Source organism: Tiliqua scincoides, chromosome 9 (genome assembly GCF_035046505.1).
Source record: "Tiliqua scincoides isolate rTilSci1 chromosome 9, rTilSci1.hap2, whole genome shotgun sequence".
In the NCBI taxonomy this organism is placed as follows: Eukaryota; Metazoa; Chordata; class Lepidosauria; order Squamata; family Scincidae; genus Tiliqua; species Tiliqua scincoides.
Genome location: NC_089829.1, coordinates 47360469 through 47384450, shown reverse-complemented (window position 1 = coordinate 47384450; position 23982 = coordinate 47360469). Strand labels below are relative to the sequence as shown.

The 23982-nt window shown below is 45.4% G+C and overlaps 1 protein-coding gene across 1 annotated transcript in view; it reads right to left on the bottom strand.

The window, feature by feature from the left end:
* Nucleotides 1–23982, bottom strand: part of NECAB2 (N-terminal EF-hand calcium binding protein 2) — a 155168-nt gene that overhangs the window by 63701 nt on the left and 67485 nt on the right. The window contains exons 4-5 of the mRNA XM_066637400.1: nt 12779–12804; nt 7898–7995 (exon numbers count right to left, since the gene is read on the bottom strand). Coding sequence (XP_066493497.1) covers nt 7898–7995; nt 12779–12804 — 124 coding nt within the window. The remainder of the gene's footprint in view (nt 1–7897; nt 7996–12778; nt 12805–23982) is intronic.

Sequence of the window (23982 nt, the reverse complement as noted above, 5' to 3'; positions counted from 1 at the left end):
TCTCCACCACCCGAACAGGACACCAGCCCGGATGACTGCAAGAGTCAAGGCTATTCCACCTGCTCTTTGGTGTGAGCGAAGAAGCGTCTTGGCTGCCCTCCATGTGAGAGATGAAGGAGCTGCTTTTCAGTCTGCATGGGAGGAAACTGGAGGCCAGAATGTGATACCAGATCAGATGATGATGATGATAATAATAATACAGGTATTTCTATACCGCCTTTCTTGGTCCTCAGATTTCTCCTTGGACTTTATTCAAGGCAGTTTACATAGGCAGGCTCGTAAATTCCCGTAGGAATTTTTACAATTTGAAAGAAGGTTTCTATCTTTCAAGAACCACAACATTCAGATGTTTCTTTCTGATCTGGTATCACATCCTGGCCTCCGTCCTCCCACGCTCAGAGCAGATGGAATAACTCGGCTCAGCTTGTCAGCTGCTCCAAGGTCGCACGGTGCCGGTGGCCTTGAACTGGCGACCTGCAGATGTTATCTTCAGGCAAACGGAGGCTTTACCCTCTAGACCAGAGCTCCTGCCCGTCTGGAGATGGATCTGAAAGATCCATCTGAAATGTTGTGGTTCTTGAAAGATAGAACCTTTCTTCAATTGTAAAAATCCCTATGCAGATTTAGAATAGCCTGCCTTTGTAAACTGCCTTGGTTAAAGTCTGAGGAGAAATCTGATGACCAAGAAAGGCGGTATATAAATACCTGCATTATTATTATTATTATTATTATTATTATTATTATTATTATTATTATTATTATTATTATTATTATTATTATTTAACAGATTCCTCAAGTTCTTACAGTTTCCTGCAGCAGAAACTGCCATGGTCTGTCCCGTTCTTTTGCAGAGTTCTCAAAAGTCTGTTCATTATCAGGATGGCTCAGACTGGAACCAAGTCTAAAATTGGCTGTAGTCAAGTCTCTGACTCCTATCCAGGTTCAGCTTAAGATCATCTGGTGCCTGAAGTGGCACACCAAGTGCTGAGGGCTGAGGGTCCTCCTCTTACTTCCTGGATTCCAAAAGGAAGCTGGAAGGAGAATGTCATGGAAGAAGACAGGAGAACAAAAAAGGAGGATAGGTTAGAGTGTGGAGAGATTTTCAGAGGACCATGAAGCTGGGCATCCCTTATCTAGAATTCTGAAATATGAAATATTCCAAAAAAACTGAGCATCAACATGACTTAAAAAAAACAAACTTTTTTTCCTAACTAAATAAAATCTTAAAATGTGTTTCATGCGCAAACCATGTTTCATGCACAAAATTGTTAACCTGAATGTAATTTTATACAATATATTTTATGTGTATAAGGGGTATATGAAACATAAATGCTAACCCTACCCCTACCCCTGGTAACTGGGTAAGAGGCACTTTTTAAGTGGGTGCTCTTCTTTTATTTAGTGGGGGGAGAGTAACTGGCCCTCCTCACCCCAGCACTGCCTTTTCTAGTGGCTGCCTGGTGGTGTTCTTTTGCATCCTTAGATTGTGACCCCTTTTGGGACAGGGAGCCAGTAGTTGCTTGTTTGATTTTCTCTGCGAACAGCTTTGTGAACTTCCTGTTGAAAAGTGGTATATAAATACTGTTAGCAACAGCAACAGCAACAACAGAATTTTGTATTCGGGCTTGGGACACATCCTCAAGATCTCTCATAGGTATTGGGAAGCAAATGATTTATTCCTACAATCCATCAATCAAACGATAAGGATAAATATTGACTAGGAAAAGACAAAACTGATGGGGTCTCAGATAAAGATTCCAGTAAAAGCTAAAGTATGTGCATTTAGTCACCAAAACAGGAAACCTTGCAGCCTAATCCACAACACACAGCAAGCCTGATTCCTTCCAAAGCCTTCCTTCCACAGAATTGGTGACAAAAACCCCTCGAGGTAAGGGGGAGGGAGATAACTGACACAATGCCTCTGGCACTGAAAGGGGTCTTGGGCCAGTCTCGGTGAGAGCTAGTCCCCCCCCCCCCCACTTGCTAAAGAGTTCATTTCCCCTCAAGGATATCAAAAAAGACAATTCCTGGCTTGAAATAATTTTGCTCTGGGGGAAGACCAGCAACACCACTGCTGATTCAACAACCTGCCGTCTCAACTATGGTCTTAAGAGTAAGACTAAAAGCCACATGAAAGCCATAGGGTGGCTCCCTCCTTGGTTTTTGGGCCATCTTGTGGCAAATGCCCTTCCGATAAATCCATTACTCTTCAGTCTCCAGGAGCCTTCTTGTTCCAAAATGCCTTTGTCCATCTCCACAGCATTCTTCTCGGTGATGCTTTCCTGCCACGACTGAAGTTGCAAGATGTCAGCAGGAAAGCTCCTTTCCAGCCACTAAAGCAATTAAGGGAACTGCATGGGTTGCCATTAAGACCGCACATTTCTTCATCAATAGAGGCTTACTGTTAACATAAGTGACTTATTTTTAGGACTTTTCTCTGCAAATGAGAAGGGCACTGTAGGATGAAGCAGCCTTGAGGAATCATGGGTTGATGGCAAAACTAAGTTCTTTTTGAGAGGCTCTTGGACTCCATCAGCCTTCACAACACCAAAAGAAAACAGTCCCCCCAAATAGCAAAGCTTAACGTTTTGTTAGGAGGTACGTTTTTTCCTTTTCCAAAGCATGTGTAAGTTATAATACGATATATTCCTGGCTAATATGTATTATTGTAATGATTTTTTTGTCTTGTCTTTCCTTGTTAGAATCATGCTTGGGAGGTACTATATAAAGTAATTAAAATTTTTCCATTTAGGAAAAAAAAAAATCCAACCTAAATTCAGTCGTCCTGGCTCCAACTCTCTCCTTCCCCCCCCCCCCCCAACGTCACAGCCCAGTAGGGCTGACATACCTGGAGGAGAGGAGACAGGCTCAGGCAAAACAGGCATCATGGGGTTATGGCTGACGGCAACCCAACCCCAGTGTGACTGTGACAAAGCCCCAATGGCCACCTGTCTGGAAATCTTGCAGGAGGAACTTCTCTTGTAGGACTAAGAATGGGTCTTCTGGGTCTGTGTGGCACATGCCGCCTTATTTGAGTGCCGGAAGGTGATTATTTTTAAAACGTCTATGCCACTTTTCAGTCCCATGTAATGGAGCACCAAGGCAGCCTGCAAGAACAGAACTGCAACATCTAAAACCAGGCATTCAAACAAACACCAAACCATTAACGAAACACACACACACAACAGAGCGCGACGGAAGGGAAACAACTCGTATACGCAATGCAGAGAAATAAAACAAAGAACAAAGTTTTTTTTATTTTTTTAAGGCCACTTAAAAAGGCAGCCAAGAAGTGAGTGAAGCCTCTCAAGGGAGAGAGTTCCCAAGACAGGGACCACCAATGTCCTCTGCCCCGATGACCCTCTGATCGCAGAAGGATGTGGAGCAGTCTCCAATGATGAATGCAGAGTGAGTGCAGGGACTTGTGGGAGGAGGTCGACCATCTGACATCCTGAACCCAAGCCATGCAGAGCTTTGCAGGTAATGGCAAGCACCACGGATGTTGCTTGGAAATAGACTGGAAGCCAATGGGGACCACAGGAATCCTGTGCTTGGACTAACAACGAAGGCTACATTTGGCCCACCACTCTCCTCTCCTCTTCCTCTTCTGCTTTGTTTCCCCATCCTTTTTACCAAGCTAGGTAGTATGAGGAGCAGTGGGCCAATATAGATGGGCACCCCCTCCCACCCGCTGCATGAGTCAACTGGCTGGGCCTACCCTGCGTTGATCTAATAAGATAACAATCCAAAGTGCCAAGGGAAATAAAAAGGTTTTTAGATGCCATTTAAAGACAAAAAAGAGATCCTGATGTACCTACCTGGAGGGGGGAGAGGGAGAGCTATAAGAACATAAGAACAGCCCCACTGGATCAGGCCAAAGGCCCATCTAGTCCAGCTTCCTGTATCTCACAGCAGCCCACCAAATGCCCCAGGAAGCACACCAGATAACAAGAGACCTCATCCTGGTGCCCTCCCTTGCATCTGGCATGGTCCATTTCTCAAATCAGGAGGTTGCACATACACATCATGGTTTGTAACCCATAATGGATTTTTCCTCCAGAAACTTGTCCAATCCCCTTTTAAAGGCGTCCAGGCCAGATGCCATCAACACATCCTGTGGCAAGGAGTTTCACAGACCAACCACACACTGAGTAAATAAATATTTTCTTTTGTCTGTTCTAACTCTCCCAACACGCAATTTGAGTGGATGTCCCCTGGTTCTGGTGTTATGTGAGAGTGTAAAGAGCATCTCCCTATCCACTCTGTCCATCCCCTGCATAATTTTGTATGTCTCAATCATGTCCCCCCTCAGGCGTCTCTTTTCTAGGCTGAAGAGGCCCAAACGCCGTAGCCTTTCCTCATAAGGAAGGTGCCCCAGCCCCGTAATCATCTTAGTTGCTCTCTTTTGCACCTTTTCCATTTCCACTATGTCCTTTTTGAGATACCATACTATAAATGTGGTGCCATCCACAAAACACGCCCTGTTAAGGGTAGGCATCAAGCCTAGTCCTGGGAAAGGCAGACCAAACACAGGGCTTATGAGGTTCATCTTGGGGGCTTGGGCAGGTTCACACAAGAGTCATGAAGTCTGGCCTTGAGGGCTACACGTGCTTGGCCAAGAAAGCAGAAGGGCTGCCATGGTGCAGGTGTACAGAGACCTCTAGGAACTAAAGCCAACATGATGAGTTACATCAAGTCTGCTTTTCCCCACAGGAACGAATGGAGGCAACACACTTGCAAGGGGGTGCTCCTGTGATGCAACTGGGATGGAGACTAAATTTGTTTCTGGTTGTCATGAAAGAAATTGAAGCCTCCTTGCACTTTTTCTTGGACTTAGAATGGAACAGAATGTTGGGAGAATCTGATGGAAGGACTTTGACAGATGGTGAGGCTCCTGGGACTTAAATTGGGAGTAGACAGAAAACCCAGCCAGTCTGCACATTTATGAGACGTTATGGAGTACATGCACAAACAGTATCGAAATTACGTCCAAGAGTATGTTGGACAGCCAGCCATCAACAGTCCGGTTCACACACTGCTTGGCTGGTGCTAGCTGCATCCATTTGGAGTCAATGCAGAATTGTGGGCTAATGTATGCAGCACTTACAATATCCAACGTGACTTGGAGGTTATGCACATTGACTAGATGGGGGGGGCAGAAGGTCACTCTGGAACTACAGGTAGTTCCTATAGTGATCCAAACTTTTTCCTGAACCTTCTCCTGTCCCATCCCAATTAGTAGTTCCATTTTTTTCTTGTGTTCTTCTCAGCTGCTGGGAACTCAGGATCAAATCCAACTCTATCTTGTTTGATGCATGGGTGGAATATTGAACAGAGTGCACTACTGCACCTCCCCGAGCTGCTATTTCATGACAGTAGCGCCTAAGGCTCTAGTCCAGGGGTGTCCAAAGTTTTTGGCAGGAGGGCCACATCATCTCTCTGACACTGTGTTGGGGGCCAGGGAAAAAAAGAATAAATTAATATTTAAAATTTGAATAAATTTACATAAGTTTACATAAATTACTATACTAGAGGTCAAACTTATATGATTGAATGAAGGTCTTGCAATAGCTCAAGGCCTATAAAAGGCCTTGCACAAAGCAAGGCTGGCCTTTACTTTGCTGCCACTACTGCATCACAGATGTCAAACAGCAAGCAGTGGAGGGAGCCCTCATCCCACAGCTCATGCAAGAGGTCAAACAGTCACCCTCACGCTGAGATCAGTTGCGTCGGACCATTGTGGGCTCCAACAAATCTCCAGAGGCTCATTGGAGACTGGTGGCTCCCTGAGGGCCGCAGTGGGAGTCCTCGAGGGCCGCAAGTGGCCCCAGGGCCAGGGTTTGGGCACCCCTGCTCTAGTCAAAACAAGATGCCTAAAGTATGTCCATCCCTTGGCTAGATCATGTGCACAGTCCCTGCCCATCCTCTTGATTCAAGCACATTTTTCAAAATGGTTCAGAAATGCACACATCAGCCATCTTTGCTGTTCATTCCATATGCAACTCACTTTGATACTAACATTATATCCCTAAATTAGAAAGGTTCATTATGGCAAAGTTTGAAAATATTGCTCGGCAATTACCTTAGACTTAATCCACAGAAAGTTTTCCTTCTGGGGTTGGTTTCCATGATAAAAGGAATGTATGCAAATCAGGCTCCCCGGCAAGTCATTTCTGAAATGGAACTTGGTAAAGCCCTGAATTTTTCCACCTTCAGCCACTTTCCATTTCACCTGCCCATCACACACAGCAATAACAGATCTCACTAAATCAGTGAGTAATTACAGCTCCCCACTTTGTTTAGCTCATATACTTCACTGCCTAATTGCTGAGGCTTGTTTATGAGCTTTCCCTGGGGAAAATAATTGCCACATGTCTCCTCGTTAGAAACAAATGATTAGCATTCTTTAAAGGCACGAAAGTATAAACACCAATTAAACATGGCGATACAAACACTTCACAAAGAAAACAGCCCGGCAGTGGAAATGTTTAATAGAATCCAATACAGGTCCAACCTTGTTATACACAAATTTTTTATCCAAGGATATGACTCAACACTAATGGCCCCTGCAAATGGGAAGGAATGTGCTGACCCCTGGAGAAGGGGAAAAATGCCTCCCTTTAAAATCACAGTTCAACATTAGCCAATAATGTACCCAATATAACACTAATCATATTTCATAACCAAATAATCTTTGATAGTCTTCCTAGAGCGCCATCCTATGCATGTTTACTCAGAAATAAATCTCATTATATTCAGTGGAGCTTACTCCTAGGAAAGTGGGAAGAAGATTGCACTTCTGGAAAGCTAATAATAATATTCACACTAAATGTAGCAAGACTGATGTCCCACAAAGATACAAAGAAATCCCTTCTTGTCAAGGCCTAAAACATTTGCTATCTGGATCAATCTACAACCCCAAATGTTAAGACTGGCCTGAGAGTGCAGCAGTTTAACTTTTTGCCTTAAAAGAAATTACTTTGGGAGCAGGATCCCCCCATTTTTTATTGCTCTTTGCAATAGTTAAAATCATGTTTCCTTGTTCTGCTGCTGCTTTGATGGCAATGTTTTTGTTTTGCACTTCAGGTTTCCTTGACTGTTTCCAGACAATCAGGGATCATGAACCAGCCACACAGTCTTGACATCACAAAGGACGCGTTAAGCCTCTTCAGAGTGAGGACAGTGCTCCCATACTGCTCTCAGGGTGATTCTAGTTCAGGGATGCTCACACTTTTTTGGCTCGAGAGCTACTTTGAAACCCAGCAAGGCCCGGAGATCTACCAGAGTTTTTTTTACAATGTTCGCGCCATCATAACATATAACATTTATGTGTACAATGTATGTTGGTGTACCTTGAGCCCCACTGAGTATAACAGGACTTACTCCTGAGTAGACATGCCTAGGATTAGGCTGTGAGGCTGCAATCTTAGCCACACTTACCTGGGAGTAAGCCCCATTGAGTACAATGGGCCTTACTCCCGGCGTTTCCTCCCAGAGGCACCTGAAGGGGGGGTCGGCACTCCGCGATCTACTCATTTTGCCTCGCGATCTACTGGTAGATCGCGATCCACCTGTTGAGCACCCCTGTTCTAGTTAATCACAGAGCGCTCTAAGAACGGAACAGTTTAACACACCTTTTGCAACAACAATTGCCCAGAGCCCCTCCTTTGACACTGGTGAAGACAGCCATGAAACACTTCAACCTCATCAATGTTTTTCTTTCAATTTCAGACATAAATTTCAGAACATTTATCTCTGGATTCTTCACCAGAGGATTTTCATTCTGTTTCTACTGTCAAGGGTATAGTTACATACCTGAGAGTCACAAGTTGCAGAATTATCCTGCAAAGAGCAAACAAACTAGAGTGGACAAACAGACGGTATGCAAACAACTCACCCGCTTGGTGTAATCCATGGCTTTCAAAATGGAGAGGTTCAGCGTCTCCAGCGAAGCCAAAACATCTTCATAATCTCCCATGTGGTCAGTAAAATAATCTGGGCACCCACAACATTGCAGAGTTCCGGGACAAGGGAGGAGAACAAAGGAGAGTTTCAATAATCTGTTTGCTTCATGTTTGCTGTGAAGCACGTCTGAAATAATTGTATTGCTCAACATCTTGATGTTACCAAATGAATTTATGACTGACCAGCACAAATCTCAACCTACAAAATTCCACTGGACTCCATCTTTCATTAATTAAAAAGGATGTTAGTATTTGATACAAAATGCTTACTACTTTGGTAAATTTGGCCATTCAGAGTCCTAATTCACCTAACTCCAGTTCTAGAAATGTACCTCATATCTATTTACATATACGTATGTTTTTACTGCATATAATTCAAGGTCCTCATTTCACCTTTTAAAGCCTGATATGACTTGGCCTCATGACATCAGACAGAGTCTCTCCTCCTATATATTCCTCCCTGTGTCTTGAGGTTTGGAACTCAGGATAAGATCACTCCTCCTAGTAGCAAGGAAACATCACAAAAATGTGTACCCTTTGATTCCTCCTTCAATGGAACTCCGTTCTCTGCTCCTTCTCAGCTACACACCTTTGCTTACAAATTCCCCATCTCTGCTTGTTTGTTTATTTTAATCAACAAGTCCTGGCCTATGCTTGCAGTGGGATGCAGAGGTATAGAGTAGACTGTGATGCACCATTGCAGATGCTGGGGTGTGTGTCATTTTTCAGAGCTTCTCCAAGCAGAAAGCTTGCCACTAGGAGAAAAACCCAAGCACAGCACAGAGAAAGGTCTAAAGAAAACCTCACTTTGAAGTACATTTTCTACTCCTGATCAGGTGAGCCTTGGCTGGTGCCTCTATTGCACCGTCCTTGTTACAATACTGGCCACCTTCTGTGAAATACTGAGCCACAGTCTAAATCCGGGGCAGCCCATCTACCTGCTAAACTAAACAATGGTCCTGAACCAGAGAGACAAGGTAGTAGCAGGAGACTGCATATCCTCTGCTGTATTTGCAGTGCTCCTCCCGAACCCACACTGGCCCAAGATATGACCACTACTCAGGCCTGCTGGGTACAGTCAGGACTGGCCCATCCATGAGGCCAACTGAGCAGTAGCAGGTAGCAGGTTGGCGGCAGACATCTCTGTTCTCCTTGTGGTCTCCAATGCTCCTCCGCCCACTCCCTAGCCTGGGAGAAGAAGTGGGAGACAGAGAGGAAGAGGAAATGTGGAAGGGAGGAGACTGCTGAGCAAGAACCCCTGGAGAAAAGAAGGAGCAGAGGCTGGCACATCACCGGGCAAGGGGTGCAGCATTTGGCATGATGCCTTCTGCTAGTCCTGCCTTGAATAAACCAACAGTCATCAATAAGTGTGAGAGTCACGCTGTCTAAAAATTTTAAACCGGGTAGATTTTTCCTCTCTAAAAAAATTGCAGAGATTGATGCAACCATCATCTTAATAATAAAGGAAAAGCAGCAATTTATATCAAGCTGACATTTCTTACGGAACCTCAAGAGACAGACCATTAATTAGCTTGCTTTGGCTTAATTAAATATGTAGTATCTCACTCTGAAGAGTGGGCAGGATGGAGGGAGCGACAGAAGCCGGTGAAATGGCAGGACAGCCACTGGCCTCGCTTGCAATGTGATCTATGGAGGGAGGCAACTGATTAAAAAAAAGGCCACCAGGAACCTCATTTTCACCAGCTGCAGATATTCCCCTCACCATGAAAGGGAATGAAAAATAAATCACTGCAGAGAGTTGGTTTTTAAAGGGGAAACGGATATAATAAATCCCTTTCTGGAGAGGATACAGAAAAATCCATTGCACAGTCCATAAATCTCAAAAATTGAAACAAGATTGAAATTTTGACAAGAGATAGAGCTGAAAAGTCACGTATCTGAAAAGGGATTAAATGGTAATTCTGATTAAAAGCCTTTGAAAAACACAAGAAAATTTTTTTTTTTTCATGCACCAGCTGGAGATTTGTGCTAGCAGTAAATAAGCATTTAAGATGATTTGTATTTCAATACTGCTCATGCAGTGTTCAAAAAAATTGATACCCAGTTGCTGGCGGCTTTGGGGTTAGTCCACACATTCATGTACGCTCCACGAGTATTTGCAGCTGAATATGTGAATGGATACCATGGGGGGAGGGGAAATGGGGTTCAAAGCCACACTGGATGCTATAAAATCTCCAGTTTGTGAAGGTTCATTCATATATGCTCATCATCAAGCAATGGATAAGCACAGGTGAAGAATGGATATGCACAATCACCCTATGTTGACATTGCTGACAGATATGGTAAGTGCCTGTAAAATGTAAGAAAAAGCACATTTTAAACTCAAGAGAGTCAGGTAAAGCATCTGTCTTTATCAGTGGTGTAGCTAGAGGGGGTGCAAAGCACTACGTTTTGCAGGGAGCCTCACCATGGTGTACAAGTGGCCCCTCCCTCCGGAGCCCTTCCAGGCAGTGGAAGCAATATGGAAGTGTACACCTGGCTCCAAAGGGGAGCGGGAGGGGCTTGCATGCTGTGGTGAGGCTCGTTGGAAAACTTAGTGCTTTGCACCCCCTCTAGCTACACCACTGTTCCAAACCAAGAAGCTCAACTTCACCAGCCACCCATGAAGGATTCAGAAAGGACTTTTCTTCAGATGCGCCAAACCATTCTATCCGTCCTGACTGAATCATTGCATGTTTCTGGATTCACGGAATATATACTTGTCCTTGACCTTGCCTTTAAAGATATCTTATGTAGCTGCAGAAATTCAAGACCTTAACTCCTTAAAAGTGCCTATAACCGTGTGGGTAGTGGGTGGCCATCCAGAGCCTCCAATGGTACCATTAACATCCCTCTGCCTTCTGCCTTCTGCATATCTGTGATGTTACTGCCACTATTTTTGGTAGTATAGCATTGCTGTACTGGAGCAGTGCTAGGATCTGGAGACACCTGCATCAGAAGAAGAGAGTCTTGGGACATCAAGGATCGTTTCTCTGGATCATCTCAGGAAAAAGCCACAGAGGCAACCATTTGTGCAGAGATTTTTTCAGATGATGAGGTAGGAAAATGCAAATGAACTGTGTAGCTTCCATCTCCTGTTCCTTTAAACATCCGCAGATACTTCCCCAACCTCACATTAATTTGAACGCACTGGGAAACAGACCGACTGAAGTCTAGAAAAGTGAAGTTCAGAGTAGCTTGACCACAGCTCAGGAAGCTCAATGATCAGCTGTCCTGAAGTGGTTTTTGGAGTTTGATACCTGGGCATCCACCTCCTTCTGATCCCTGAGGCTTACACTAAGATATCCGGAGGACACAGTCTGAGCCTTGTAATGTGTGCATGGAACACAATCACATTAGGATCAGATCAGTGTTTTTCAACCAGTGGCACAAGGACCACTGGGGTACATCACAATATGGCAAGTGGTACCTGCCCCTACTGACATGGTGGCTGCCTCACTTGGTCCTACCCTGTTGAAAGTGGAGGTGGCTGGGGTGGTGGTACACCAGCTGGTAAGACGGGGCTGTACCACTGGGGCATGGCTTGGAAAAGGAGAGTGCAGGGCAAAGCCCCCATGCTGATACAAGCTGCCCACTCTTGTGCCCAGCTGGTACCTCTGGCAGCAGGGTGATACTTAACAGGTGGTGCCTGCAAAAGTTGGCACTTGGAAAAGAAATGGTTAAAATTTCCTGATCTAATTATATCAAAGAAGAAAGTCAGAGCTGCTCATGTAATAATTGCCTTTATTTTATTCTTACTTGCAGGCTCAGTTTGTGGTTTTCTGTGGAGATATTGTTAAAAGGACAATGGGCTAGTTGGTTCTTCTGACTGATCCCCAAGAACTTTTAGGTGGAACTACTATCAAGCAAACACAGTAGTGTTCACCAGATGTTCCTGCTGCAGCTTTGGGCCTGGAGTGTATTTTTAGCCACGTACACAAGCATCTGCAGAAAAGCACACTGGTGCTGCCTCTCCCCACTTGCCCCCAAGTTGAATGCCCTAGTTACAGGCCCGCCTTGCAAAATTAATGTTGTCTGTGTCTTCTGCCTGCCTCATCTGAACAGTCTGAGAAGCTTCAAGTAACCCACTTGTGGCAGCGACTTCAGACTCAACCTACACACCGCACAGAGTATGCTGAGGGGGTGGACTTCTGAACTGTTCGAGACTGCTGGTGGGAAGGGGCTTCATACTTCTGTGTGCTCACTGCATGTAGTAAATGAGCACATTGGTGGACAGGTTTTGAGCAGGTTTCCTCCCTGATCTGCTGGTTTCTGCATGCAAGTTTGCACGGGGAACCATTTCCCCACCTGGGGAAGTGGAAGCATCTAGAATTCTACTACTGCCTCAGCTCTCCACCTCCCTCTGTGCAAGGTGTTGACTTGGCTCTCTTCCATCATACCTGGGGAAATGAGGAAAAGCTCCAGCAGGAGCCTCAGGAGGAGTGGCTTTCGCTTTCTACAGTCCACTTTGTCAGATGCAGCTGCTGAAGTGGACTGCAGTCCACAAACACTTCTGCTGAAGCAGATGGGCTTGTCTTTTGGGTGCTACAAGGCTCTTTGTCTTTTCTGCAGTAGACTAACATGGGCTACCCTCCCCCAAAGCGAAACCATCAAAAACCAAAATGATGTTGTGACGCCCCAGTCTGAGAACCGCTGACTCAAACCATTACCAGCAATTAATTCTTTTGTCAAATCCCAAGCACATCAGTGGGGCTCTGTCTCCACGGTTGCCAGGTTCCTTGACAAGATCAGCTTCCAACTTTTTAACACTACAGTGTTAGGAACAAGGAAGCAGCCCAAAGACATATACTCACCACATAGCTCCTTTGTGTCCACGTTGCTTTGCAATGAGGAAAAGAAAGACAGGAGAAGGTTAGTACATAGAAAGCAGAAGAAGGAGAAGGCAAGGGTTTAACTGTAGGAAATGAGATGCTATTATGACACAACATGGTGTTAGTAAGGTGTGGGGGGGTGACACCACTAGTGACCAAAATGGCTAAAATCATGGTTTGTAGGAATAATACCATCATGTTATATACTATTCATTGTGTAATTTACAGCAGAATATAATGAAACAAATCACGTTGAAATATCTGAGTTCAATCAAAAGCTACAGCAAAAAAACCCAGCGGGGGCAGGGCGATTTTACATCACCATGTCCACCACCTGGGGCATTGCCCCACCCACTGCACGGGAGGAGGTCCATCCTGGGGGTGACACGCTGCCCTCCCATACCTGGTGACCCAAGCGCTAGTGATGCTACTGTGTTCAGTTCAGATATCCTGTTGTAATTAAATATAATGAATGACATTGCACAAAATGCAATTTGTTATTGCTTGTTAAGAAATGCATGCAAAGAAAAGGAAACCAATTACAGAGTAGAAACCTCATGTACATGGATAATCTTTGACACAGCATTGTTGGATATACAAAGCAGCCCTTTGGGGGCTCTGAGAGCACCCCTGCCATGACCTGGGTGGGCTGTAAAGAACACTACACCTTGTATAAATTGCACAGTTGAGTGGTTGGCATAATTGCTTCTATTTTGCACAAAAAATGTCATTTTTGCTATTTTATATAATGAATCCTTGTTTAGTTAATTACAGAAGCGGCAACCACTGAAATATCTTATTCAGTGACTCTGGCTTCTGAAATTTCTGCCGACACACTTCCAAGCCTATGTTTGCAGCCATAAGGACTAGATACATAACCAGTAACTGGGACAGCCGAGGGCCCAATCCTGTTGTTTCCAACTTTGCACATCACTGCACTGTGCACTTATCCTGGACTCCTCAGATCCCACAAATAAGAGCTTGGGAAGGAAACCACCTTGCAACACTTGTAGGGAATAGATGATAAGGCACAAGCCCAGAACAGAGAAAGTCAGAGATGAAGACATCCATCTCTTCAGGCATTCCTTACTAGAGATTACTAGAAGCCAAATGCCATTGCTTCTTCCTCGGCATCTGCTGTACATACCTATGTAGAGAAGAGGAGAGATGGTGGACTAGAATGTCTCCCAGAATCTCTAGCCTCCCACTTTCCTCTCCACTTTCTCTTCTGCTCTGTTACCCCTCCTTTTCAAAGATAACAGTGAGGAGGAGAACAGAGTGGCTCTTAGCACACTGCCATTGTGGTGGGGGGGGCAGGGAGAACAGGAGAGGTCGAAGGCAGAGGGATGTACGTACCTCTGCCTCCTCTGTTGCCTGAGGCAGCCACCTCCATTCTCCCCATAATGAGGTCGGTCTTGGTCAGAGGTTGTGGTTGCACTGATTCCTCCCAAGATTGTACTCCCACAATTATACTAGAGGTTGGTACACCCATTTATAGTCAATAGGGCTTACTCCCAGGTAAGTTTGGATAGGATTGCAACCTAAGGCTGGTTGAGTTCAAAATTCAAGCTGAGTTTTACCTGTGTTACTGCCATTGGTTTAAGAGTTGCATCTGAATGATCAAACACTCAGAAAGCTAAGGAAAGCTAACCAGAAAGCTGGCTGTGCAAATTATTTCAGAAAAAGTGCATGTATATGGTTAGTTCTGCTGCTTAGCACACAGACCTGTATAACCTTGTCTTTAATCTATGCATACTCTTGTACATCAGTCACAGGTTCATGTATGAAGACAGACCTCTTTTGGTTTTGCTAATCAGTCCATTTGTCATCAGCGGCCTTGCAGTCTTCTTGCAAGTGTTGCTTTACCCTTGGAAAGTAATAAAAATATTCCCATAATAGAAAGCTTCTATTACCAATTTTATTCATACGTCAGGGAGCTCTATGATTAGCTTAGACTCATTCTTGATCTGCCTGACCTGTCAGTGTAAGTGGATTACAGAGAAAGAATTATTTAAAACAGCTCATTACTCCAATTCCTAAGGCTGTTTCATAAGTGTGGAAACAGAAGGCAGGATTTTCAACCGTCAGTGTGGGATTGATTCCCAAAGGCTCACTCATGTTCAAAACTGCATGTGTATGAACAGCTTGCATAGCAGGGAACATCCAAGCAGAAAAACAGCCCTGCTGGGTCAGGCCAAAGTACTACCTAGTCTAGCATCCCATTTCCCATACCTGACTAGCTCACAAGCAGGTAGCCACAAGGCATGCCTCTCTCCTGCCACTGGCCCATCTGTAGCTGGTATTCAGAGGCACACTATCTCTGAACCTGGAGGCAGCACACATGGCTAGTAGTCACTGAAAGATTTCTGCTCCGTGAATTTGTCCAGACCCCTTGTAGAGCCATCTGTACTCCAAAAGATGGCATTATGACTAGGACAGAGAAGACTGGATGTGGGCATGATGGCCTGGGTGGCAGCCCCTATGGCAACCACAACGAGTGTTCCACATCTAAGACTGGCATTGTGAATATTTGCTCTGAATCAATGGCATAGCTAGAGGGAGTACAAAGCACCAGGTTTTGCAGGGAGCCTCACCACAGCGTGCAAGAGGCCCCTCCCCCTTCAGAGCCATTCGGGGCAGTGGGAGCAAAATGGAGGCATGCGCCTCCCTGCATTCGCCTCCATTTGCATTTGCTTCCACTGCCTGGCATGGCTCTGAAGGAGCGGGGGGGGGGGCACTTGCATGCTGAGGTGAAGCTCCCTGCAAAACTCTGAATCCCCTCTAGCTATGCCACTGCTCTGAGTGACCAGTCCTGGAGCAGACCCAGTGCCTCTTTTCCTTCTGCTTCTTCCTTGGCTACCAGGTGATTAGGCTGGTGGGTGGCTTTGGTCCGTCACACACCACACAGTAAGTGTGCTAAAACAGTACTGTTGCAAATGTGTTGCGGGTAAAAAACACACAGCTTAGATGCAACAATATTATTTGCTCCTGTACAAATGCAAATGGATGAGGACATGGGTTTGTTCCAGTTGCTTACTCTGAATCAGACAGTGATTAGTACTCAATTTAAAAAACATTATCATACACCTAAACTTGCTTAGCTGTAAATAAGAACAAGGTAAATACAATTCTCATTTCTTTAACTGGCAGAAGATGTCACAAGCAGGCTGGAGCTTGCCTGGGATGACCATATCTGAATCCAGACCCAGGCGTGGTACAGTCCAACCCAGGATCCTGGTGTCACTTGTTGGAATTGCAGCAGAGGACTTGAGCTGTAGTAGATACAACACTACAGCTTCAGGCCTGGACTGCAAAAGACACTGTTCTACTAATCAGGCAAACAGTTACAGCAGAGTTAATCTGTGTTCAGTATACTGCACTCTCTAAGCAACTCCTTTCCTCAGCAGCTGAACAGCCCACCCCAGTCCAGCATTTCTTGCAAGAATCCCACCAACTGGCAAGCACTATACTGGAAATCGGCCAATGGTTGGTGTTCTGCCCTTTGGCTAACCAGGGAACAGGAGCTTGCTGTGAATGTCCAGATACTGCTTCCAGTCAAGAGGCTGAGCTGGCCTGTGTATCTCCATCTCAAAGGGAATGCAGTATGATGTAGTAAACATTATATTTCTTTCGAGAACCAAACCAACAAGCGGCTTCACTTGGCAGTTGAATTTTGGGTAAACAGAGGCTTCTTATTAGCTAGCAAGTTCCAACTCACCTTTGGATTGCCTTGTCATATTTTTTATACAGTTTTCATTCTGATAAGGCTTCTTTCCCAGGCAGAATGTGATTGACAGGCCTTGGTTGCCGAACAGCTTTCAATTCGTGCCTGTGCGTATGGGAGCGGGGGTGTTAAACCCCTTGACTAAAAAGTGATGTTTTGTCTTAGTTTCTTGCTTGCTTTTTTAAATCTCCTGAGCCCAGACTGAGTCCCCACATCCCAAAACCTTCACAGAACTGCCAAGAGTTAATTTCTAAGAGCAAGTTTTATTCTCGGATCAAAGCCATTAAAATGCTAAACATGCAGATGCTCAGCTTCCCCACTACAATCCAGCCTCCTTTGCAGAGTACAGTTCAAAGCATTTCAGCAGCAAGTAATTGCTTAATCAGAACCCTCACACAAATTTACAAGGAGGCAGACAATGCGGGCGGAAAACAGAACTCTACTTTCTGAAGACAAGAAGTAATTCAAACTGGATGCAGAAATTACAGGCCCGCAGCAAATTCACGATGGCACCCCAAGTTAATTAATAGGATTGGAGGCCAGAGGATGCTCCCAGGCCCTTTACAGACTGCAGAATGAGGTTGCACAACAGGGCTGGACCAAGACTTCCCCATGGTGCATCAAAAGCCCCCCCCCCCGGCTGCCACCCCTCCTCTTCCTCTTGCTTACAGCATTCTAAAAAGAAGAAGAAACACAGTGGAAGAGGAAGTGGGGAAGGAAGAGTGCACTGAGCAGGAAGAAGAAAGGAGGAGCAGTAACAGGACAGTGGTGGCGAAGAAAAGTAGGGGGCATCTAAGTGTATGGTTGTAATGGAGGAACAGCAGCTCCCTGAGCCTCAGGCCCTGGGAGAACACAATATGCAGCGCCTGTCTAGAAAGAGCCACTCTGGCTGCTACAACCTTCAGGGTTCAGAAGATCAACATCCAACTGAAGTCAGGGGTGTTGCTTGCCAGGCCGTGGCAGGAGTCTGTGAGATGACAGTCAGCAGGGGTAAGAGCCTGTGAAGGGCCACTGGGCAGCCTCAAACAGCTGCAGCCCCAACGCAGAGGCCAGCACGGAAGTGAGCGCGGCGCCTGGGAGAAGGACTGAGCCCTCTGGCCTTCTGGTTGTTCCTGATGTCACTGGCACCAGGCAGAAACATCCCTGCCCACACAAGCACCAAACCTGCAAGGCCACTTGGGCAACCACAAAGCGCCGCAAAGAATGGCTGGGAGGGACAGCTCTGGGGGGGGGGAGGAAGTTTGAGGGTTGGGAAGTGGGACAAGCGGAGGGAGATGCTTTAAGAGGGGTAGGAGGCAGGAAGAGGCAGGTATGTGGGAGTATTTAAACAGCCAAAAGAGGCCAATGAGGAGGCCAGTCTCCACCGGGCTCTATAGGTCTCTGGAGATCAGCCCAGTGATAGAAGGAGTGGTCCTTGAAGAGGATACCAGGGTGGAGTGCAACCCCCTCCCCAAGGGCACTTCATTTGCTAGGTATTTGTTCCAGGGAAGATGTCCTGAAATCCCTAGTGGAAAGCAGCAAATAAGAAAGGTTGGTGCAGACGGGGAACCCCTGAAGAGCCCCACTTGACAGATTGGAAGTCTCCTGCCTGAAAAAAAACAGGGCCCACTGGAAGGGAACCAGCATAGCACTGGGAATAGGCTTTAAAAACCACGCTTTGAATTAGGAGCAAAATCCCACACTGAAGTGATCCTATCTAATAAAAAACACAGAAAAGTTTGGAGACCTCCAAATGGAAAATTAACCTTTAAAACTGATATTAGGTTAGTACTTTGCATACCAACGAACTCATTTTGATTTAAATCAGTATGCCGGGTGGAATAATTACAACGTTTATTGAAAGCTGGATCACACAAGAATGAGGAGAATTACAGAGATCTGCCAGCATTTTGCACAAACATTTTGTTTCTTACAAAAAAGCATCCAACAGCTCCTCCTCCAGGAGCATTTTAGCCTTCTGGCAAGGAACAGAAGCTGGGACAAGCCCCTTCTGTGGGTTTGCAGGAGGGGCCCATCGCTTGTATTTGTTTGATTTCCATCCTGCTGTTCCACCAAGTTGCTCAGGATGGAGCAAAGGGTTATCTCGACCTCATTTTATCTTCACAACCACCCTGCAAAGTTTAGGCTGAAAGACCAGGAGACTGACCGAGGGTCACTCAGTGACTGCGTTGCTGAGTGGGGATTTGAGTTCAAGTTTTTCCACTTCTAGTTCAACACTCTACCCAGGACACCACACCAGCATTCTCAAAATGGTGATGCTGACTCTCTTATTGCTCCCCACAGGAATTCTCTGCCATTCATAAAATGTTCTCTCAAAGTCTATAATGCTGGCAAATATCAACAATTTCTAAGTGAACTCCCAATTTATTTACACACAATTTCCATTCACAATTATAGGGAAATGTCATTCAGCATAAGCCACAATTGTTAACAGTGATCAAAACGTCAAGAGTACTCTGAAGATCAGAGCTATCCGTTTTAAAATCGAAGACACTCTAGCCCACCGCTCACCTTTACACTTCTATTTCAGCCCCCCTCTGTCTTTTTTCAATCCTCCGAGCAGGAGTCTAAATCAACAAATTATTCAAAGATGTGAAGATCCCACACTCTGTAATGACACTGACTCAAAGTAGGAACCTAATGTGGGGTTACAGGGAAGAACTTCTGGGGGAAACTGAAGGAAATGAGTGGGTCTAGTGCACTGTTCAGTCTCCTGAACTGCACCTCCACCTCCTGCCTGGGCCTCTTAGAAGGCTTGAGGCAGCAAACGTAACACACATCTTGAAGACTATCTGCCACCTTGGGTCCCTTCAGGGAGAAAGGCGAGATATAAATGGGGCAAATAAATAAAATCTGGAGGGCCAGCAGTGTGTTGAGCCCTTGGCATTTCAAAGCTCAGGAGCTTTCAACAGATTGCCTTGGCAGGAATACAGCAATGAAAGAAAGGAAAAAAAAATTGACTAGATGAGAACACATTGAAGGCCCGTCTTTAAGGCACGTGCATCTCCAGCAAATTATGCACCCAAAGGACTGTTCAAAAGGTTAATCAACACCTAATCAATTTAAGCTCATAACTTTCCTTTGCTGCAAAGATTCAGCACCCCTGCTGCAGGAAGACTTTTCCTTCTCAGAAAAGGAAGGGCTTCTCTTTGTGTTGCCCTCTGGCACACACAGGTTCATACTGACAGCCAGACTCCTTTGGGCACAGAGATGAGGGGATGCCATCGCCACCAGACGCATTTTGCCGACAGATACCAGTGGGGATGTCGTTAACCAGGAAAACCGGAAGGAGATCTGTAACCTATTCTCCAGTGTGCTCACCATATTATATGCAACAAGGCTTTGTTGTTGTTGTTTTGCACTGGTCATTCTGAAATGACTCCACACTTGCAGGCTGTTGTGGTGCAGTCCAGGAAAAGCTTGAACACATGACTGGGTCAATGTGTACATCTGAGGGCACAATCCTAACCGCTGTGGCCTATGCTGCATCCCATGCAGTTTAGGAGCAAGTTGGAGGTCACCTTGGGGTAAGAGGATATTCCCCCTTACCCCGTGTAACACCCCAGCCTAACCTATGGGACTACTTAGATCTGCTCCAGCTATTTAGCTAGTGCAATTCCATGTAGAGCAGCCCATGTCGGGTTCTGAGGCTCAGGAGTGTGCGTTAGGATACAGTTCGCACTGCTGCCCTCAGTCCTGCCTGATTCTCCCCACCCCACCTCCCCCACCCAGAAATGCCCTGTACCCACCCCAGAAACCTTCCTGCCACTCTCTCCCATCCTCTGTGCCACCCAGCACAAACCTACCTGCACTGGTTGGCACAGTTGCGGATTCTGTTCAGGCAAGCTGGCATAGGCATCCACACTAGCCCAGCCAACTCCCGAGTTAGTTCAAACATGCCTTACGGCAAGTTTGCGACACTTGGGGTAGGGGGCCTATGCCAGTGCAGTGCCTCATTAGTATTGGGCTGTAAGAGCAAGACCAGAACTGCCACTAGCTGACTTTCACATCTGCTGGAGGTCTGGTCTAGAGGGTTGAGCCTCCGTCTGCCTGAAGATAACATCCACAAGGTCGCCAGTTCGAGCCACCGGCACCGTGCGACCTTGGAGCAGCTGACAAGCTGAGCCGAGCAATTCCATCTGCTCTGAGTGTGGGAGGATGGAGGCCAGAATGTGAAGCCAGATCGGAATGAAACACCTGAATGTAGTGGTTCTTGAAAGAAAGAACCTTCTTTCAATTGTAAAAATCCCTATTTAATAAGGAATTTAAATAAAGCCTGCCTATGTAAACCGCCGTGAATAAAGTCTTGAATAAAGACCAAGAAAGGCGGTATATAAATACCTGTTGTTGTTGTTGTTGTTGTTATTATTATTATTATTATTATTATTATCTGCTGCACTAGGAATAAAAAAAGCCTCCCATCACACATTGTCTCTTTCACGCATATTGAAAGTCATACTCAAGACTCACTCACATATTTTAATATTTGCATAATTTTGGTCATATTCTTTTTTTAAAAAAAAAAAAAACCTACCTTGCTATGTTATTGGGCTATGTTGTGTATACCATTTTTTTCCTTCTTGCAAATGCCCTGTTGCAACAATTGAGCTTGGCAAAGAAGCTCAGCCCTTGCAAGGAATTCTGGTTTGATCCAGCAGCTAAGCTCTTGCAGAGTCTCTTTTGCCTGTTTTAATGTTATTAGTTTTTGCACAGGGGGCAGGATCAGGCCATATCACATGTCCGTTCTTTCCTATTGCTTTCTGAGAGGCTTCATGGCAGTTCCTGCTGGATGTTGCAGTCCTAATATCTGACCAGAATATAGTGGCGGTGCATCACCCCATTCCTGTAGGTTCAAGTCCCACACGGACAAATATTTTCTCCAACTGTGTTTCCAGTAACCAGGAGCCAAAGGTAAGACTAGTGTCAGCCATTATACTTTACTGGGACCCAGAGCTGCTGAGAGGGTCCACTATAAATTCCCACAACAACGGTTTTTACTGGTGCATCTATGTGGGCTGCAATCGTCCACCTCTGCTCATCGCAGGGCTCTTTTGGTGTAATCAGGCATAGATTGTCTGACTATGTGAAACAAGAGGACCGACTGGAACAGCTTTCTTCTAACCTCACATGTATTGGAACAAACTGTAAAGCACTTTGTACATGCTCAAGGGAAATGTTTTTGTACGTGTCTGAAGGTTAAAAGAAGACTAGAGATTAATTGATAGCATCTTGTCCATGGACTATAAGAACCCAGAACCAACACTACAACCCCCCCTTCCCAGACACCTTTTTTGTTTTCTCAAACACGGAGGGCCCTTGATGGGGCAGAGGCACACGTCCCCTAACAGGTCCCAAACTGCCTCTTTCCTTTTACCAAAACTCAACCATTTGTGAAGCAGACTGGGATGTGGCAGATTAGCCGGGGAACCACCACTCTCTGGCAGCTCCTCTGTTGCTCCTACACTCACTGGATTTGAAACAGAAGACAGGAATATAGTGGAAAAGAGGAAAAGGAAGGGTGCTGGACTAGACTAGAGGTTCTTCCACAAGACACTCTAGCCCGTCTTTCTCTTCTTGTCTCCTCTACACTTCCTCTTCCATTCCCTTCTTTCCTTTCAAATCCAGCAAACTTCAGAAGAGGAGACGTGTGGCACCTGCTTCACCAGGTAATGAGGAACAGCTTTTGATAATGGAATATCTTGGGCTGGACCCAGCAGGGATGGGCTCAATGCCGTAAGCTCTCTCTTTGTAGTCCTTCTTCCTTCACCCTTCACTTGTTTGGCAGTTGGATCTATTGAACTTGCTCCCAAGCATGCATGCATGGGATTACTACCTCAACAGTAATCCTGCAATCCCGGACAACACACTCAGGGGAGAGATTTATTTGTTTGTGTACATTTCCTCTCAATCAGGATGCAAGAAGCCCAAAGCACAGCATTATATCTCAAAGTCCTTGAATTTTTTGCTGACCACTTTCCAACTGAAATGCAGCTTCTTTAAATAAATGCCGCCTGCTCCCATACAATCCGGCTCGTCCTCTTAGGTCATCAGAGAAGGCCTTTTTACAAGTGCCGCCGCCTAAGGAGGTACGTGGGGCGGCAGCAAGAAATAGGGCCTTCTCAGTAGTGGCACCAACGCTATGGAACTCTCTTCCCCTTGACTTGAGAATGGCTTCCTCTCTTGAGACCTTTCGGCGAGGCCTGAAGACCCTTCTGTTTAAACAAGCCTTCTGAGTTCTCGGCCTTTTTAACATCTTTTAATATTTTTTACAGGCCTGATTCTTTTATGACTTGCTGCTGCTCTATGCTCTTTTTACCTTTTTTAAAATTCTGACTGCTGTTTTTATGATATGTGTTAATATGTTTTTATTTGTTTTAAATTATGGTTTTAATCTGTTGTAAGCCGCCTTGAGTCCCTTCGGGGAGAAAGGCGGGATAAAAATAAAGTTGTTGTTGTTGTTATTAAATAAGTCCAGATCACAACCAAACTATTATTCCAAACCAAAAACAGTTGTGCCCTATTCACCTGAAATTCAAAAACCAAAAAAATTTACCCTACCTGGTATTTGCACTTGAGTGGGGGAGGCCCAGAGAAAATATCGATTGTGCCTTGCAGGAGTTCTTAAGAAAAGGACTGATTCAGAGAGTAAAATGTGCCTGATCAACACTTCAAAGCATTAAAGGTGGATTTGCCAATTTAAAGTTTTAGCCAATCTTCACATCACATTTTCTGGAGAATTCCAGTCTAGCTTAGATCTCCCAGAGCCTTAATGAAGGCAATGGACTTTCCTGTTCAGGATGGAAGTATAGATTGTTTATCTTTTCGCACACCAGGGGTTCATTCCTTTGCAAGCCAGTAAAAATATTTAACTGCATTTGGTTGCTCTGCCAGCTTCGCCTTCAGGATACATTTTACCCAAGGCATAAATTCCATTTACATTCAAAGCTGAAAGCCAGATTTACACTGAATCTTTGCAAAAATGGGAAAAATTAATCAAAGGAAGTTCCACATATTTTGGGGAATGCCTTTTATTTATCCAGTATGATGTAATGGCTGAGAGACATAGATGTGAATCAGAATGTTCCCAGTCAAAATCTCACCTTTGCCATGAACTCAATTAGGAGGCCTCAGGCAAGCCTCTCTCTCAGCTTCAGTCTTCCCCATCTACAATTTGGGTATAATACCACTTAGGGCACAATCCTAGAATGGACTTGGGCCAATGCAAGTCCCTTGTGCTGACCTGGGAGTGTTGCAAAAGTGTCATAAAGCGCTTTTGCGCCACTTGTTGGGGAGATAGGCTGGCGCACGTCTGTGCACCGGCCTCGCCACACCACCGTGGGCCCTGGGGAGAAGGTGCGTTGCTTCTCACTTATCACTGAGCTTGGCCAACACCAGGGTCGGGGGGGCATGGGGAAGGAGGGGAGGAGGCGGGAGGTAGGCGTTTCAGAGCAGTGGAGGGGAG